Source organism: Falco cherrug, chromosome 7 (assembly GCF_023634085.1).
Source record: "Falco cherrug isolate bFalChe1 chromosome 7, bFalChe1.pri, whole genome shotgun sequence".
NCBI lineage: Eukaryota > Metazoa > Chordata > Aves > Falconiformes > Falconidae > Falco > Falco cherrug.
The window spans coordinates 45929144-45943031 of record NC_073703.1 but is presented as its reverse complement, the minus strand read 5'-3'; the positions used below and the strand labels follow the sequence as shown (position 1 = coordinate 45943031).

Below are 13888 nucleotides of genomic sequence, written 5' to 3'. Positions count from 1 at the left end.
AATACCCAAAAAAGCCTTGGAGAGGGGATTGAAAATAGTGTCAGGGCAAGGAGAGAAGGATGGGAGTTTGAGGTGCTGCTTGTCACACAATACTAACCTAACCACACCTCATGCTGCATTTGTCTCTGAAACACTTTGGGATTGCATCCTAACGAACTGTGTGGAGCTTCAGCCATAGTGGATATTTTGAGGTGGTGATGAGGAAAACCGCACAGGGCAAAATGATGCTATTCTTGCTAAGCAGAACTCCTGACCTGCACGAGGGCAGTGGCTGTCAGTGCCTCTCGTGCCTACCCCTGTTGCAGCATGCTGGAGCAAGGGGGTGTGCGTGGTGAGCATCAAAGCTGTGCTTGCCTTGCTGCCTGAAATAGTGTTGGTATTTGGAAACATTGCGATGACTTGACTGTGCAGCCCCCCTGGCTGTCAGCCTCTGCAGCTGTTTTTGAAGGCTGCTTGATTTCGTGTTTTCAGTTAGCTTTGTAATTAGGACAAGCTTGATTTAGGAAAGCTTGCAATGTTGAGCATAATATTTGGGTGAATGGGCTTATTCATTGATCCTGTGTGTTCCTAAGAATGTTTATCTGACTTGATAAGTGTGTCTTAGAAGCTGTTGTATATTTTGATGTAATGGAAATGAGAGAGGAGCAAATGGAGGAAAGTACTAATAAAGCATGTTTTCTTCCTATGTTTTGTAGTAACAGTACTGCTTAGACACATTAAAAACTTAATGTCCCCTGTGGCTCAAGGGTTTGTGGGCTTTGGCTTAGAGATCTGCCTTCTGTTGCATTGTCTTTGAAAGCTGAGGAAGTGAGGAATTGGCTTGTGTATGTATATTGAAACTTCAAAGCTGTTTAGCAGAATTGTAACATTTTAAATGAGGTCTGGCATTTTTTACTCATTCTGTACTTTCATGTGGTTAAATTTTTTAAATATTCACTATTTTTAAGGAAGCTGTATTTATGAAATCACATGTGCAAGAGGCGAAATATAAAAGGAATCCCTGGAAGGTGTTGCACATGTAGTTGAATGAAAGGAATCTGAACCTATTCATTAGTGCTTGACCAAATGTGCATACACATATGGTTCTAAAATGTGTTGAAACATAGCAAGTTCTGGTAAATGGTAGGCAGGCATCTCATGCTATGCAGAAGTGGATACAGTATAGCATTCTTATCTGGAGTCTTCTCTTGCAAGCCCAGTGCAAACAGAGCTTTTTTTTTTTTTTTTCGCTACAATGTACTTTAACTTTTTTGTTATTCCTTAGGTTACCAGTGCTTTGTTTCAGACTTCTATAGAAACATCTATAACTTACAGCAAGATTTTTATTACAATACGTATCTGTTGCTGCATATTGACTCCCCTTCTGAACACTCGTGTTCTCTTGCACTCGTGTCTGCTGTGCAGCATCCCTCTGGATGGGGGTTCAGCACTGACCCTCCCTTAGCTTCTGTGCTGCTCTCCATGCTCTGGTCTCTTGTTTCTTCTTTCGCAGAAATGAGAAGTGTGATCCATCGTTTTGGACAAGGACTGATACAGCTACATAAATGGGAACTCTCAGCCTTTCAGAAAGGCTAGCTTCTCAGGTATTCAGTTTGTCTATGGGCCTGGTAATTGACACATAAATAAAATACATGTGGCAAAAGAGTTCAGAGGTTTTGCTCTAGATCACCTTTTCTCCATCTGTTATCTATGCTACTGGGATCTGACTCCTAAGATTATTGCAGGTTCTCCAGGGTTTCTGCTCTTTTTGCTTATAAGTATCCAAACACTTCTCTGGTAGTTCTGTGTTTCACTGTGACTGATAGGGGGTTTTTCGTGTTTTCGTGTTTTGCTTTCATTTCTCAGCTTCTTAGCCTTTATTAAAAGGTTACAAACTCTCTTTCTGGAGACTAGGTACTGGATTACGGTGAGTTCTGCCACTGCAGTGGTACTGGAAAGATGACATCTTTATTTGTGGATGTAGCTGACTCTTCTTACTTCATTCTTCATCATACAGGATGGAAAAAAAATTAAGAGCTGTTTTTTCTACCTCTTTGGACTTCCGGCCATCCTGAAGCTAAAGACCAAGTGAGACTTTTTATGTTTACTGCATAACTATGATGGTATTTGTCTGAGGCTTTGAATGTAAAATGATGAGATGCTTCAGTTCTAGCAAGGGTTTTTTAATGTACTTTACCTGAGCTTGAAGTAACTGTTCCCATACCTGCTTGCAATGTGGGCCTTGTATCCTGATCTCTCTGTTGCAAAGTTAGCTGGATTTGTTTCCATGTACTCTGTGCAAATTCAAGCTGCTGTAGCCAGCTGCTTTGAAGCAGGTGGTAGAAGTACGATGTTCTTTTGTTAGGGAAGGTGATATTCTAGTTTTTCTGTTTCCCAGCAAGACTTTGTACCACAGACCCCTTTGACACTGTTTGTCAGGTAAACTGAGCTGCTTCTCCTGACTACCTGGCTAGTGTCTGTTTGCTTTTGCATGTAAGTACACAACATTTCCCCTCTGGGGGAGCCTTCTTTCAAGCTCAGTTTATCTGTGTCTGAAAACTTCACTTCCTTACCATTTTCTTAGCCTGTCAACCAAGATTCCAGTTCAGGGGGGCTGCTGCTTTGAATTATTTGCAAGCTTCCGAAAAATAATAATAATAATGTAAAAAATTTTAAAAAAAATTGAAGATGCTTACCTCCTAGACACTTCACAATTCTTTATTATTTATTTAGGATGTAGCTCACTGTAGTTTCTAACTTCCCACTTTTTATTTCTAGCGTGATCCTTTTTTTCTGGTGTTCCAGGTAATGCAGTGCTATTTCGCACCTGAGTCTCTTTCATGGCAAAGGTGTGGCCTAGTTTGCCTAATTATTTAAGAGTAGTGTTTTCCTTGCATACTAAGACACTGGATACGCTTCCTGTAAGTCAGAAATATCTCTGGCCTTTGGAGTTAATGAAGCTTTTGCTTCACCTAGTGAGGCTTTAACTAACCATTTGTAAGTAAACACCAAAGACATCTGTGTAAGAGTAAATATTCCTTTCCTGTGAACTATTGATGATTTAAATCATTTATGAATACATGAGTATCCTTCTAATAAACATCTTGAACTTGGAATTTAGTTTCCAGTTTTAAAATGTCAAACTGAGTCTCTAATGAAGTTTGTATGCAAGAGCTTCCATGAACATTAGACAGTGTCTGTATAAAACTTAAATACCAGAGTTTAGGAAGAGTATTGGGATCTGGACATGCAATATGACACATCATTTTTCTTCAAAGCATGAGTGTATTTAAAAATTTATCATAGTGGAAACCCCTTAGAAGGAAGGTGTAGGATAGATGTGCCTGTAGTGTTTTGCTGTCACCATTCCACCTTCTTTGTTTGTGCTTGTGAAATTTAATAACGTAAGATTTGTAAAAGCCGAAAGGGGCAAGTTCAAAATCTGGAAAAGTCTGAAGATGCATAGAAGTCTGACATGCATAAGAAACTGAAAAGATGGACATGAAAACAAATCAACATTAACAACTTAATGTCCTCCGGCTCAAAATTGACAAGTAATGAAAGTAAGTTACCTCTTCAAAGTTGGCAGCCAGTCGTCAGTGCAGTATCAACCAATGCTCAGTGACAAGAATAGGAAAGAAAAAAAAATTATTATGAGTTATGACCGAGGAAGAGGAGACAGCGGTTGAAAAACCTAATGTCAGATGTAACAATCAGAGTGGATCCAGGTGCACCAATTTGAAATTTGATCACTTCTGCTCTTGGCAGGTTCAAAAGCAAAAAAAATGTGGCAGCGGTGAGATGGGTGGGCGCTGAAAATGTGTGAGGATTTGTAGTGATTGGCCTGTAGGAATAATTGGATGAAGGCCATCAGGGTAGACTACTCAGCTCAGGAAGTTTCTGAGCAACAAACTGTTGGCACTTGACTTAATAGGTTGAGGAAACATTGCTATGCGCTTTTCTTTATACCATTTTCCTCTTTATCTGCTACAGAATACCAGATACTTGTATAGGTGTACCTGTGGGCAGTCCTGGGATGACTGCTTAAGTGTCTTTATGCGTATTTTGAATAGTGGCACCTTGGCCAAGTTTGAGATATTAGTTAGAGTCCTCTTCTGAGGATACCGAAGGTAGTGTTTTCTTCAGAAATACAAACACTTTTATGGATAATCCCTTGATAGTCTGTATGTGAAGTGTGTGTTTAAATAGCCTGTTTATTTTCAGACCATCTCATCCTGTATTTTGCAGGAAGGCGTAGAATGAGAACATGCCACAGGAGTCAGTTCTTTATCACCTGTGCAAAAAAGTGGTGCACTGTTCTGTTGTATTGTGTTCTCCTTCTAATGTGTATTATACTGCCTTTGTTTGCATGACAGCTGTTACTCTGTAGACATTGGTCTGGGACATGCCTATGTCTCCGCAGTCTGACTGCGGTTTTGGGTTGCTGTCTGGATCGTTGAAAGAATCCATCCCAGCGTCTTCCACAAAAGTTCACTTTGCCTTTTTGTCTTGTACAATGTTCATACCATCCTGCTCTTACCACCGTTACGACTGTTGGTTTATTCAGCCTTCTCGTAGCTGTGAAGATGTTTTGTTGAGCCTTTCTTTGTGGTCAGCAACTAACCTTTTCGAATGATGGTGTGGTTGCAGAAGATCGTGGTCTGCTTTTAGTAATTACCATGATACTGTTGTGCATAGTTGGTCTCTTGCTAAATTACTTTAAGTCTTGGCTGAGATCATATAGGCCCTGTAAATTAACTGTACGTGTGAGTTCAGGTTAAAAAATTATTTGTAGGGTCAATACTGATCTCACCTGAGATTTTTAGTAAATGAAATTATTTAAGACTGGTGTGTCAGAGTTGAGAAACGTGGAGGAGGTTTGCTGAACTTCCTTTCCCATCCTTGAGATGTTATGGGTAGGTTGGTGACTGACTGCTGCACAACTCCTGATAACATGGGGGTGTAATATTCAGTTCCTGCAACTATGGGTAACGTGGTGCTGTAATATTCAGTTCTCTGCTAAGAAGCATTTGAACTACCAGTTCCAAAGACGAAATATCAGATTCACTTTTCAATATTTCGTCAGGAATGCTGGACACGCTGGCAGATAATATCAGCTCTTTCAGATCCTCTAGCTGCTGGCTGCAAAAACTGGCTTGATACCCTTCTTTTGCTCCCTGTGGCTCCCCAGTACCTCATGGTCTTCAAGCTGAAAGCTCCATCAGGGAGTTTTGGGGTTTCTTTTCTTAGACAGCAGGAGCACAGGCACTGCTAGATACCCTGGGTTAGAACATAGTCTGCTTGCTTCCTTCTCTGTTACACTACATCTCAGAGTCCTTTTGGCAGATAAAACAAGGATGTGTGATTTCTTTCTTCTAGCCCATCTGTTTGAGAACATCTTAATCCTTCTTGAGATCAAGGAAATTTCCTTCTCCATTGTTCATACAGAGCAAAGCACATCTGTTCTCCTCTGCACTTTGTACTCTGACTGCTAGGGTGAGCTTACACAAGTGACTGTTTCTTGTGTCATCATCTGACATGGAACCATTTTATCAAGTGTATCTGCTAGTCTTTTCTCTGATGTAGTGCATCATCCCACCTGTTGCAGGTTCTGGGGCAGAGCATGGGGTGTGCAGAAGTTGCAGGGTACCTGAACACTGGTGTGAAATGGGGAGGGGAGGGTTTGATCAGCAGGTGGCATGTGCTGGAGCAAGACAGTCTTGCATGTGTGCAGTGGGCAACCACACAAAGGTTGTGTCCTCTGGCCATTCTGGTAGGTAGTCTTCTACTTCTCATGTTTCTTATACACTGTACCACCCACCCTCCATCCACAAACAGTACTACATTTTTTTATAGGTGTGTTGCTTAACTACCTTAAATGTAATTGTTCTTTGCTGATTTTCTGAAGGCTCGAAACAGGGTCTTATAGGAACAGTAGTGTGAGGACTTTTTTTGTTTGTTTTACAGTATTACTAGGTCTTCAGATTTTTTTCTTACTTCATCCTCTTAATATCCCTGTCGTGATTTCAAAAGGTTTCAAAGATAGATCGATAGCAATCCTAATGCAGAGTGTTTAGTATAAAAGAGCCAGTACTAATTAAGCAAATTTGTGAGGGTAGCGATAGGGTCCTTTAAACAACTCTCATTTCATGAGGTGTCTGAGTGGCAGTGAAGACAGCTGCAGATCCCACAAAATGGTTAAAAAGGCACGCGTGTACAAGTGTGCAAGTTGGGCCAGGCCGCTTGCATGTATTATTGTGCCTCTAATTCTGTCTTTGAATTCAGTGTCCTGTAAGAATTCAAATATGTATGCTAAATATCAGAACAGCTGTGTTCAAAAATAGACGCTTTCTAGCCCCCCTCCTCCCCCCGCAATGTTGAACTTGGTTTCCTTCTGACGCGATCACAAGACTGCTGCTGCAGTAGGGGCTTAATGCTATTTACGTCGTCATTTGACATAGCAACATCTCTCAGGGGATTTTTAAACAATGCAGCTGTTTAGGAGAGATGAAGAGGTTGAGGGTGGGGAGAGGGAAAGGGAGGAGAAATAATTTCATCTGCCATTAGGGATATTGATGGGAGGAGGGGAGGCAGCCAGCAAACCAGTGAGTTCAGTAGATTCATGATTCTGCATGAATGGACAGCAGGATCATGGGAACGGTGGCTTTCCCTTGAATGGGAAGGAGGATCATGGGAATCTGGCTGCTTCTAATCTTTTTGTGAATGACTCTTTTCCTTTAACATGGCACTGCTTTTATGAATGGCTCTGGGGGCAAACTGCTGCAAAAACCCTTCCTGAGCTGTACACAGGTGCCTTAAGGAATGCTGGAGAAGGAGTCAGGTGCAGCAAAACAGAGATGCTGCAGTGTTAAGCTACTGTTCTGCTTTTTTAAAGTCTGAGAGGACATTGTACTGATTTTAATTCAGTGTAATTAATTCGGCTTAATGGAAGCAGAATTGAGTTTTATACGAAGTATTTGTAATGCTTGCTCTCTTCTGTTTCAAAATGTAGTTGGCTATGTGTATTTTTCCTGTTCTCTTAAGGATGGAGATGGCAGCGTATCAGAATGGTTTTGGAATGATTAAACTTGGAAGTTCTGCTCTTCTTGTTCACCCTTTTTGTTTTATGTTCCCTTTTTGATTTATGTTCAAAATACTAAATACTCAAAAAGCTTTATGGCACCAGAAGTAAGAATGGAAATGGAGGGCAATAAAGAATTGTTTTGCCTGGTCTGAAGCAACTAATTTACCATATGGCTTAAGTTGGGGGGGGGGGAAAAAGTGTTCTTGTCAGATTGTACTTGAACACAGTTGTGTGTGTGCGTTTACTGATTTCTGCTTTTTTTTTTATTCTGTTCAAACCTGTATGATTTGTTTTCGTGCCATCTTACAAATGAAATGCTCTGAATCATTTGAGAATTTATGTTCTCACCAGAAGTAGCTTAGTGTCACAAACTTCTTGTGCAGGTTATGTTAAAATTCAAGGATTCCTATTGCAGAAGTGAAAAAGCTAATGTGTAGTGTTAGCTGCCTAATGTTTTGTAAAACCAGAGTAACTGATACATTATTAATATTTGAATTGTAATTCAACTATTTCAAACTTAAGCTTCAAAAACCTTTTTCTTTTTTCTAGAGGAGAAGTACAAAGTGGAAACAAAAGTCATTGTGGCAGACTTCGGAGAGAGAGAAGATACTTACAGTAGAATCAAAGTGGGGTTGGAAGGCCTGGAGATTGGTGTTTTAGGTTTGTATCTGATCTTTCTAAACCTTTCTTAGTGGTGTTTCGTCTTGACTTGCTTGCTAACTTTTTCCCATATTGAAGTTTATTTAAATGAATTCATGAGAGCTAGTATTTGCCTGACTAAAACTATGTTGCTGCATGTTCAATGTGGTTTTTAGCTTCCTGTTGATACACTACATGAGAGAGTGCTTGCCTTGTGCCTGTGTTCTCGGAATTGTGGTGCTTATTGAATGTCTTTTGATGTGTTGTTCTGTGGTGGCTAAAGGCTCTTCCCCTTACGACTGGGTGCACAGTGACTTGACCGAATGCCATTTTAGAAACTAAGCAAGCTCCAGATGCTTAGATTCAGCTTAGCAGCAGAGCCCTGTGGGAGAACCATTAACTCTTAATTATAGAGCTGTTGAAATTTAATCATTACAGTATAGTATTGAGTAAGTGGCTCCTGTTTCAGAAGTTTTAAGCATGTTCTGGTCACGCTGGTAAGCTGCGGTTCTTTTGCTGGTAGCAATGCAATATGCCCAAGTATGGTTTGTGATACTTGCGGAAGTGTCGGTGGCGTGGTAGTCCTTGAAAACAAAAGGTGATCAATCCGGTTACTTTGTTGAATGTAGAACTGAGGTGATGTCAAGAAGGTGTTTGTCACAAGGTGAGAAGAGTTTAAACATAACAGCAGTTTACCTGAATCTTTCCTGAACATTGGGCTAAAGGTGACTGTGTATCAGTTTTCTGGTTCTTTCCCTAAACCCACATATACTGGTGTGTATCCTGTATTTCTACAGTTACTCAATATGGAGATGAGAACCTGTGATGGTTCAACGTAAGGCACGAAATTTTATAAGTTGCATTGCTCAGACATCTAGTGGTATGTGTTATCTGATAAAGTACTTACTACAAAAGTAGTAAGTTTTACTAACCTGAAATTCAGTAGTTGGAGCTAGTACTGTTTTTTTAACCATTTTTTTAACCAGCATATTTCAAATAAATTCATTATACATATGATATGGTCTATGAACTTTGTTGCTAATAGATAAATCTCACTGATGTTGACAAATAATGCACAAGAAAATAGCATATATAAAACCTATTATATATACACCTGTAAATACTAAAGGCTAAACCCCAGAATGTTTCCTAATATTTCTGACAGATCTGAGTATATACAACTTGTGACATCCAGTATTTAATTACTATAAAAAACTCAAATCCACTGGAGTAACTGCAACTGCCAACAATGTGTTTTGTGTAAAGAGTAGTGACAAAGCTGCAGATGCCTTTTTTCTTGTTTCTGAAGGAGATAAGTTCCAAAGAAACTTTGTGGATTAAAATTAATGTCAGTTCTAATCTGTCCTATCAAAATCAACTCGGAGAATGTACGACTTGCAAACTGCCTGTCACGTAGCAATTGCTGCAGAATAGTGTATCACTTTTATGTCTTAAAACACCAGCAAACCTTCTACTGTGTAACATACCCACACTGGAAGGGTTTTTATTACTTGGTAGGCTGTGATGAGGTTATGGCAATGCACAAAATTATGAAGATCTGACTATAGTTCTGCTCAAAGTGGGCACTAAAGCAGTTAATGCATCTCAAATTTTGTGTAAGCTTATTACAGGAAAACAAGCATGTTCCTCAAACAGAGCCTGGTTCTTGCTTTTATTTGCGTGAGCACCTTGACTAAAACCATGGTAAAAATAGCAACTAAATCCTCTAGAGTTGTGTATTCTCTTGCTGAGTTCCTCTGCGCCTTTTTTTTTTTTTTTTTTTTTTTTCGCTTGCAGCCAGTGCAGGTTTACAGAAATCTCTCTTCTAACTAATCACTAGCAATTTTAGTGGATCTCATGCTTAAGATCATCAGGTTACATGATACGTAGATTTCTTCTTTTCTCTAGATATAGCCGTATTAATAGAAACCACTTGCCAATGTAATTTTTCAACGCAGATGATTGCTACTTCAGAAAGACAGTATCTAAATTTTTTATGGCAATTAATGTCATGCTTTAGTGCATGTTTTACATTCTGTAGCATTTGTTGCAATCCAGAATATAGCTTTTGTTCTGTGTTTTTCATGTTTGTGTGAGGGAAAACATGGGTTTAGATGAGAATGGCCATAAGGGATAAGTTTTAGGTTCCAGTATATTTTTTCTTCAGGTGTTATCTGGAAAGTAGGTATGAGAAGCATCAGTAGCACAGCATAGCTGCCGGGGATCAATGCTGATTATTTTTTAACCTTATACTTAGAGACACAGGAGTCCACGTATACTACTCGAGATTGAGCTTCTGATTATATAGTTGCACAGAGCCTAACTAAAGTACTTACAGATTGAAATCCTTGTAAACTTCTTATTTGGAAGCTTCTTTTCACCCACGTAGGAAGGCTAAAAGAGTTTGCATAATGTTTTGCTGTGTGTTCAAAACATCGTCTGTCAGTGACTTGGAACATGTGCTAACTACAGCAATATGTTAAACAAGCAGAGGTGGGAAATACTCCTCTTGCTGTTCTTAAACTGCTGTGATACTTGTAAGGAGTTTGAGCTGGACAGTATCTTACCCTGTTGTTATCCAGATTCCTCTAGGTAAAATACACCTGGTTTTTTTTTTGGTTTTTTTTTTAGCGTTCTGTTTCAAACTGCAGCCAACTGTGATCCAGTAAATAGATTGCTGGAAGTGGAAGGATACATATATGGGACCCAGTCTGTGGTACAGGGTGTGAATTTTGTGTGACTGTCTCTGTAGCATGAATCATGTAAATACTCTAAATTTTGAGAGAATAACCAAGGTTAGTCCCAAACCCCTGCCACAGTTCATAGCCAAAATCCTTTCCAGAGAGATGGCCTGAAAAATAGTTTATTTTAGGATTAAAAGAAGAAAGAAAAAAAAAAGGCTCACTCCAGCAATAGCAAGGTTGGACCTTCTTTTTTAAAAACTTCTCTTTCTAAATACAGCAGATGTCTGCTGGGAATTTGCCAACTCCCTGTTCCCCTCAATTCTCGCATTTTTAAAGGTTATCTAAAATTAAAAAATGTGAAACACACGATGTGACTAATGACCTAAGGGTTTCCATAAATACACAAAGATCTGGACCAAGAGAGCTGTCATTCGAGGGAATCTCTGAATGAATCAGTTCGTGCACTTTGCCAGAATCTCTCCTGCGGGTTTCCTGCATGTCCTGCTGCATCCCTATTGATGCTTAAATATCTTTCAGGTTGGTTTTTAAAATCATAGCTTTTAGCACAGTTTTAAGGGCTATTTTATTCTAATTGTTCTAATTATTTTTATTTATTTATTTTAAAAAGGCGTCGGTGCCTTCCGACAGTGTTTCTTGTCCCGTGTGGATGTGGGCCCTGGGGGTGCATGGTGCCCTGCAGCATTCCGAGCACTTCGGGATTCTCTGGGGTGTAAGACACTATATAAATGTAAAACGTTGCCACAGCAACCAAATGTCACACGATTCACTTGTGTAAGATGAACAACAGATACTTAGGAAACGGAGATCCCATTTGCTTGCCTCTTTTTTTTTTTTAAATTTTTATTTTTTTATTATTATTTTTGTGTCTGTATATCAGTGTGCTTTATTAAGTTTGAGGCAGCCGAGGTTGCAGAGCAGCGTCGGTTGCTGACGGTGTGAGGAGTTTCCCCTGCTGGCGCTGGGGTTCGGGAGCGGGTGGTGGCTTCGTGCCTGGGAGGGAGGGAACCTGGCCGGTCTGCAGTGGCGGCGGCGTGTGTGTGTGTGTGTGTCTGCGCGCCTTAAGGGGCCGGTGCATTCTCTCGGTTGATTTTTAAGTGTTGCCAACAGGGGAAGATGGTGGGGGTGACGGGGAGGACCGTCTTGTGCGGTCAGGCTCCGTGTCTGCGCAGGGAGCGCAGCCCAGGAGCCCTTCCCGAGGGCGGCAGCCCCCGCCCGCCGGGGCCCCGCTGCCCCCTACCGCCCGCCGGCGCCTGCTGCCGCTGCGGGGGGCTGGGGCCCTGCGGTCTGTCCCGCAGCCGTCCGGCAGCTGGAGACTGGCCAGAGATTTTTTTGTTTGTTTGCTTTTAATCTTATTTCACTTTATAAATGTCGTGGTTTAACCCCAGCCGGCAACTAAGTACCGTGCAGGTGCTGGCTTGCTCTCTCCCCAGAGGAATGGGGAGGAGAGTCGGGGAAAAAGGTAAAACTTGTGGGCTGAGGTAAGAATAATGTAATTATTAACAATAAAATACAATAATAATAACAACAACAATAACAAGAATTGAAAAGGAGAAAGAAGAATAAAACCCACCCCAGCAGCCATCGGCCCCTCCTGGCCAGCTCCCTCCGGTGTCTATACCAAGCATGATGCTCTGTGGTATGGAATATCCCTCTGGCTAGCTCAGGTCGGCTGTCCTGGCTCTGTCACCTCCCGGCTTCTTGTGCCCCTGCAGCTTTTTCCTGGCAGGGCCTGAGAAACTGAAAAGTCCTTGACTTGTTGCTAAGGAGTGTTTATACTAATGAAAATCATCAGTGTGTCACCAACATTGTTCTCAAAACACAGCAGCACCAGCTACTAAGAAGAAAATTAACTCTATTCTGGCCAAACCCAAGGTAGTATTTAAAAAGGGTGTTAAACAGCTTCACTTAAATGTCCTGCCAGGCACCGAGAGCTTTGCTTTGACTTGAAGCTCCTTTTCCATAGCATTGCAGAGCTCCGTGTTGCAGCTATGTCACTTGTGCACTTGCATGGTGTGCACCGATATTTCTTGAAGAAGAAACATTCTTCCCTGGCACTGTGAAAAACTGTGGAGGATGGGTACAATGTTTTAAACGTGCCACCTTTTAAATGATTAGAGAATCAACATTTACACATTTAAAATGGCTTGTGTGTTCACCCTCACATTCCACTTGTGTGTGTATGGGTATGTTTACAGTTAGGGAAACTTGGCTAAAGGCATTAGAAAGTTTTAAGTGCTGCATTTTAACAATATTGATTGAAAATTGTCGTTAATCGCAGCATGAGAAATCAGATGGCATCCAAGTGATCTAATTCATGCTTTTGTTTCAGTCAACAATGTGGGAACTTCGTACGCTTATCCTGAATATTTTCTTGATGTTCCAGACCTGGATAAGGTAAGTGCTTTTTTTAGTACCTTCTGGTGTTCTCATTGTTAGCACTAAATGCTTAACAGGTATAGCAAAATAATTTAGGTTTGGTTAGGGTACCCACGTAACAAGGTTTTCAGATTAGAATTAAAGGTTCAAAAAGCTGAGTTACATAAGCAGCATAACCCAGTTCAGATGATGGCAGTTTCAGTTTCTTGTGTTGCTTTTTACATGCTCTTCCCTGCTTCATTTTATATTTGTATTTCAGACAGATGCGCCTGGGGTCAGTATCTGATTTCTGCCCCTGCCCATGTCTCATTTGGCTGTTGTTTATGAGCTGCTTTAGCTTGTGTGTGGGTTCTTAAGTGACTGAAGGGAAGGGAAGCAAGCAACTTCATGAATGGAAGCTGCACATTCCATAACACTGTTATGAAACTTAAATACAACTGTTTTAGCTCATAATGTAGGGACAACCTTGGTTGCATTGGGTACATTGAAAACTGATTGTGAACAATTTCAGTGGTGCATGATTTTATTTCCAAAACCTCTGTAGCTCACTGTGTCCACTGTGGTTCTGTTTTCTGCTGAAGTATTGAGAAACGTATCTGCTTTTTGGTTCACCTTCAAATAAGGTTCATAATACGTAGCAAAAAAATACCTTCTTTTTTTACCTGATAAATAAACTAAGTCACTAAAACACTGTTATGAAATAGTGAAGAGAAAAAAACCCCATTAATTATGAAGATGTCTTAAAATATCAGAATTTATTAAAGTTCTTAAATATTGCAAAGTGTTAGGAAGTACAGTGTCAATGTGATACGTCTGTGGGTTTTTTTATTAGTAAGAGTCCCTAACCAGACGTAAAATTTGACCAAGAGTAATTCACAGACTGCTTTGCAAGTCTGTCACTCTTCCTGATATTTAAGCAGGAAGACAAGGAGTAAAAGTGGATGTATAAGTGTAAGGTCTAATTTGTCTTTGCACTTAAACCCAGATGGTGTGTAAATATTGATCAAATAACTTCAAACAAAACTGAAACCTTTGTTTTCTTGCAGACAGTCGACCAAATGATCAACATTAACGTTGTGGCTGTTTGTAAGGTAAGTGCCCTGTT

General features: G+C 40.4%; 1 protein-coding gene across 1 annotated transcript in view; it reads left to right on the top strand.

Annotated features, from left to right (window-relative positions):
• Window positions 1-13888, top strand: part of HSD17B12 (hydroxysteroid 17-beta dehydrogenase 12) — an 89491-nt gene that overhangs the window by 45361 nt on the left and 30242 nt on the right. The window contains exons 4-6 of the mRNA XM_055716398.1: window positions 7613-7723; window positions 12737-12801; window positions 13830-13874. Of these exons, the coding sequence (XP_055572373.1) occupies window positions 7613-7723; window positions 12737-12801; window positions 13830-13874 (221 nt within the window). The remainder of the gene's footprint in view (window positions 1-7612; window positions 7724-12736; window positions 12802-13829; window positions 13875-13888) is intronic.